The following is a 5429-nucleotide window of genomic DNA, read 5'->3' as shown; positions in this document are numbered from 1 at the left end:
TCAAGATATTACACTTGTCATCACAAAGCTAGAACTAAACTTATCCATGATTATTTCTTTATAAAATGCTAGTTTTAACTTAGCTAATCAAAATCTATATCATGGATAGTTGTCCCCAGAAAGTGTTATATGCACACTAACTTTTTAAGTGTTTTGTTAAGATACACCAAATTACTTAAGTGATAGATATTCATAGACAAATATAGATAAATATTGTGGAAAAAAATTAAGAAACAAGTAACCAAAGGTTGTTTAGTTTTTAGTATGATTTTGTTATAGTGGTAGATACAGAAAGAGAAGAAGAAAAATTGCAAATAGAATGAGTGAATTAATGAGAAAGGTTATTATATACACATGTAGAGCAAACTTCGCTTTGAAGATCTCTCTCTCTTTCTCCCCTATGTGTTCATATCCTTTCCCTGTCGGCGCGTAACAACAACAACCGAGACAACACAAACAAACAAATCCTCCACGTGTCGTGACCTGAAACCAGGTGGTCGTCATGTACAATATTACTATAAAACATATAGTAACATCCAAGAATATGCCATACAAATCCTAGCGCTTTGCCTTCCTTTTGAAACTCCTTCGTCAAGAGGCACCTTCGTTATAAGCTTTAATTTCACTCATTATATCCCTCTCATACACCATATAAACTAATACGTTGTCATAGTCTTGTTGCTATGGCACCATTTAGACTCAAAGTCACCACATACATGTTACTGATAAAAAGAGAAAAGGATACAAAATTTTTCTTATATTCTCCCATGTTTCACAACACATACCCAAAGTGATCACATTAGCTAGAACAAGGTATATAAATTAGTGGCAGACGAAGGAAGATAATATATCTTAGATGTGTATATATATTAAACATATTATTATACACAAATACTATACCCACCCACGTATATGAGCCTTTAGGCAAATGCCAAGAAACCAATAATGTTAAATATGAGCATTGAGCATTGAATAAAATACATTTTTTGTGTTATAAAGTTTTGAGTAACAACACTTGGTTATATAATGAGTAAAAGTAAATTTTTTACAAATATTATATAAAATGTGTATAAAATGTAAGTGATGTACCTAGCCATATGACAGATTCGTCTAAATTAAGAACAAAAATTCAAGGGAATTTTGCTGAAATGGGTATTATTTGGTCCAAAACTTTCAAATATGGAACATCTACCAGGCCTTCAATTTTGGGCATTTATGGACTAGCGTAAAAGACAGTTTTGCCCTTGTATCTGTGTCTTCTTCTCCATTCTTCTTCCACGACAACCAGCGCTTACTCCATGCCCAAAGGTTTTGATTCTTCTTTCAACCACAATACAACATCAATTAATTTCGTTTTGAATAAAGGAAACTAAACCCTAAGGGGATCTAGTAAACCCAAGGGCTTGCTTTATAGTATATAGTAAATCGGATAATGCAAAATCGAACTCGAATTTGTAAAATTGAAATCGAAAGTGAGAGAATCGAACATGTGAGATTAGAGATCTTGTGAAACCAATGGGTACCAGTCTTGAATTTGGATCACACACCATGGAATCGCCCAAAGAATCATCACAACCATGGACGCAAATACTTCAATCTCCGCGATTCGTCGATTAACCTCACCACCCGAAGCTTCTGATACCTCCGATCGTTGCAGTACTTGCAGATTTTGAATCGCCCATGCTTCGATAACGCCACAAACCCGGAAATCCCATAAACACAGAAATCCCCTCATAAAAACTACGATTGAAGGAATCAAACAATGGCCAAATTCGAGAATTGAGCCTTCGTCGTGAGCCAACAAGTCCCTGAGAATCTCTCTGTTTTTGAGACTCGCCACGACGATGATGACGTGTCTCGCTTGCGGTCAACGTCGCCGATTCTGAGCGTAATCTCGGAATTCACCACGACGACGACGAAGAATCTTCTTATTGGTTCAGGTCCGTTGTTTTCGTACTCTGCTTCCGATAGATCCCAAAGAATCTCCGCGTTGAGTGAACCGGAGGAAGAAGTCAATGGAATATTCCGGTTGTGCCAATGGAATATTCCGATATGGGCGACGGCGAGCAGCGGAGGCGTGCGAATTTCAGTTTGAGCGTGAGGGCAAAGTAGACATTTCACCTAAGTTAGAAATGCCTAAAACGAAAGGCTTGGCAAATGTACCTGATGTGGTAAGTGTGGCTGAGAAAAAGCCCATTCTGGTAAATAACTCAAAATTCAATCCGCTACCATTTGTAACTCTTTTTCTCTCTCTTTCTCTTACACACAAACCTAAAAAAAACTCTCCTTTCGTCGACTCATTTACTTAAATATATAATTTTCCACTCAATCAAATTCTCTCTCGCACAACTAAATAATAGAGTGCGTTTTGATTATTTGCAGCGATCATTGGACATGGGTCGGGTGAAATTGGAGTTAAAGCGGATAGAGAAGAACACGAACCGACAAATTACGTTCTCAAAACGTAAAAAAGGTTTAATAAAAAAAGCGTATGAATTGTCAACACTTTGTGATATCGATCTTGCCCTCCTCATGTTCTCTCCTTCCGATCGACTATGTCTCTTTTCCGGTCAAACAAGGTACTTCCATTTCTTATTTCTAAAACATTCCATACCCTTCAGGGCCTTTTTCGGTCAAACAAGGTACTTCCATTTCTTATTTCTAAAACATTTCATACCCTTCAGAGCCGACTTTGAAGGGAGCAAAGTGAAACAATTGTATTGGGCTCCCAATTTTGTGGGACTTCCATTTTATGTTTTTTTTTTTGGTTTTTATATAAAATGCAAATAAATAAAGTATATTTAAGCGAATATGTTTATAAGAAATTAACATATTTTTTTTAATTTGGATTCTATAAAAAATTGAAAAAACTTTAATTTTTATGCATTTTATACACTAAAATAAATTAAATTAATATATAATAATACTAAATATTAAGTATATAATTATATTATAGACCCTCATTTTTTGTTTTGTATTTGGCCCTAATTTTTTCAAAAACAGCCGTGCCCTTCTAGATCTTCTCGTGATTTTTCAACTTAGTTAAAGTGTAACCATGTTTTACATATACATGTACTGCATATATCATTTGATTAAGGACAAAATGACAACCCACATATTCTTTTTATCAAAATGACAAAATAAAGATCCTCTATTCGGTGCTTGGTGGAATCCACCGAATAGAAGATCTTTATTTTTTCAGTACTAGTAGTTTTGATTTATTTCCCACTTGCTTTGTAATTCAAATATTAGAGGGTGGACACGTTTTTACATATTACTGAAGATTACAGAACATTTTCAAATATAGTAAAAGTTTCGGGCTTTTTGTGTTAGTAGAAAAGAGCTCTGCTGTTGTTTTCTATAAATAACAAAAGTTTCGTGCATTTTGGTAAACAACAGAGTTCAGGGTAAAATTAATAAATACTAAAAGTATCGGATGTTTTTGGTAAATATAGAAAGTTTCGAAAAACTTTCGAAATAGCCCCGGAACTTTAATAATGAGGAAAACAGTCACAAAAAGTCTTTAATTTGTTGTCAATTTTTTTTTTTTTTTTAAGTTGTTGTCATTTTATTACATAAAAATCATTAGAAACACCACAAAAGTGTTATATTAGTTTCCAATTGATTCAACATAGAAAATTTCTGGTTGTTTAGGATTTTTTGATAAGTTTTCACCATTTGCATCTGCAATTACAGTAGTATATTATTATTTTTATTCCGACATGGCCATCTCGCGTAGATATGTAGCACTCCAAAACGAAACACGTCGTGTTTCAATGACATCAGTGCATGCAATGACTCAGTGTGACTGTGAGCCCCATCAAATAAAACTTATCATTATATGTTTTTTCAGAAATTAAAAGTTGAGAAACAATTTCCTCATTAATTGTAAAATAAGAAAACAGAAGCCTGAAAAGAACAAACCGATTCTACTTGTCACTGCATAGCTTCTTCTCTCCTTCATTTGTCGGTTTGCTCCCACCGGTTTCTCTATACCACTTGGTTTGTTCTTCTTCAACGATACATAACATCTAAGAAAATATATGTAAATTAACACATGCATGGTGTTGTGTATCTCCATAATCGTAATTTTGAGTTAATTTCAGGATCGAGGACGTTTTGGCGAGGTACATCAATCTTCCTGATCAAGAAAGAGAAAAGTATGTGTCTAATCATCTCATTTGTCTGTCTACTTGGTTTATTATTTCTATATTCACATGTATTTTTTGGTGTATTTTTGTGAAAAATCTTCAGCGCCATAGTTTTTCCTGATCAGAGCAAACGCCAGTGAGTATATATCATATATTTCCATTTAATATAATAGTATATACTTTATTTCATATATATATAATTTGTTACACAACTTTTCTTCTCTGTTTTGCAGAGCTATCCAAAACAAAGAGGTGAGACTAATCATATATGGTTATATTCTAATCACATATTAATATTTTAATATTTAATCAGCATTTTTTTTTTTGTGACAGTATTTGTTAAGAACTCTGGAAAAACTCAAAATTGAAGATGACATGGCTCTCCAAATCAACGAACCTCGGTTTCTTTCTCTTTAATCCTTATAATTAATTTGTTCATCTTGTTTATATATGTTGATATGTTTAGCTAATTTCTTACCTCATGACTCTGGAAAAGCCCTGAAGCTATCAACACCGATGTCGAGGTTATTAATTTCCCAATCACATGTACATAACTAATTTTTTAAAGAATTTTTCTAATTATATTTTACAATTTTAAAGGAACTTGAGCAAGAAGTTTGTAGATTACAACAGCAGCTTCAGATATCAGAGGAAGAACTAAGGTATTTTTCTTTAATAACTAGTCATGTGATCCTTCCTATCTAATCAATAAGATTATAAAACTTACGTTGGGTGATGTAACATAAATAGGAAATTCGAACCAGATCCAATGAGGTTTACATCAATGGAGGAGATTGAAGCATGTGAAACTCATCTCATCAATACATTGACAAGTGTCGTACAGAGAAGGGTGACACATATTACGCATAATATTTTCTCTGCTATTTAAATGCATTGTAAGTAAGAGGGGGAAAATTGATTTGAGTGATTGGTAATCGCAGGAACATTTGTTGAGGAAGTCCTGCGAAGCACCAAGTAACCAACAAAGCATGCAGGGGATCCTTCTAAATGACATCGTCGAGGATTGGGGGTCTGAGGCTGAGCCCAAACAAGCCCATGTGATGGCTAATTCGGCCCATCAGTCAAATCAGCTAAGGTATTATATAGTCCAACCTTGTTTTTTCATATATGATTTAATCATTTTAAATTATTATTGATTTTTTTTTGTCTGTAAGCTATGATTTGCTCTTACAAGGGAGTAATTCGAGTTCGAACCAAAATCCAAAATGATATTAGGTGAATCGTAATACGCCGAGCATTAATGGAGAGAGAATGCAT

General features: G+C 33.9%; 1 protein-coding gene across 1 annotated transcript; it reads left to right on the top strand.

Annotated features, from left to right (window-relative positions):
- The first annotated feature begins 2015 nt into the window (after positions 1-2015).
- Positions 2016-5420, top strand: LOC9323927 (agamous-like MADS-box protein AGL66). Its single transcript, XM_021010112.1, has 12 exons — positions 2016-2201; positions 2383-2464; positions 3918-4002; positions 4107-4160; positions 4255-4287; positions 4385-4403; positions 4485-4552; positions 4648-4675; positions 4752-4813; positions 4902-5001; positions 5093-5247; positions 5327-5420. Exons 1-12 carry the CDS (start codon positions 2016-2018, stop codon positions 5379-5381), a joined length of 927 nt encoding a protein of 308 aa, XP_020865771.1. The 3' UTR covers positions 5382-5420.
- The last annotated feature ends 9 nt before the right edge of the window (positions 5421-5429 follow it).

This window comes from Arabidopsis lyrata (genome assembly GCF_000004255.2).
Source record: "Arabidopsis lyrata subsp. lyrata unplaced genomic scaffold ARALYscaffold_2, whole genome shotgun sequence".
Classification (NCBI taxonomy): domain Eukaryota; kingdom Viridiplantae; phylum Streptophyta; class Magnoliopsida; order Brassicales; family Brassicaceae; genus Arabidopsis; species Arabidopsis lyrata.
The sequence above is the reverse complement of the archived record's forward strand: the minus strand, read 5'-3'. Positions and strand labels throughout refer to the sequence as shown.

What these genes read in the sequence shown, in the direction of transcription:
- LOC9323927 (XM_021010112.1), top strand. Translation starts at nt 2,016, where the DNA reads ATGGAATATTCCGGTTGTGCCAATGGAATATTCCGATATGGGCGACGG. An exon ending in CTGAGAAAAAGCCCATTCTG is followed by an intron (nt 2,202 to 2,382) that starts GTAAATAACTCA and finishes GATTATTTGCAG; the next exon opens with CGATCATTGGACATGGGTCG. An exon ending in CAAGTGTCGTACAGAGAAGG is followed by an intron (nt 5,002 to 5,092) that starts GTGACACATATT and finishes TGGTAATCGCAG; the next exon opens with GAACATTTGTTGAGGAAGTC.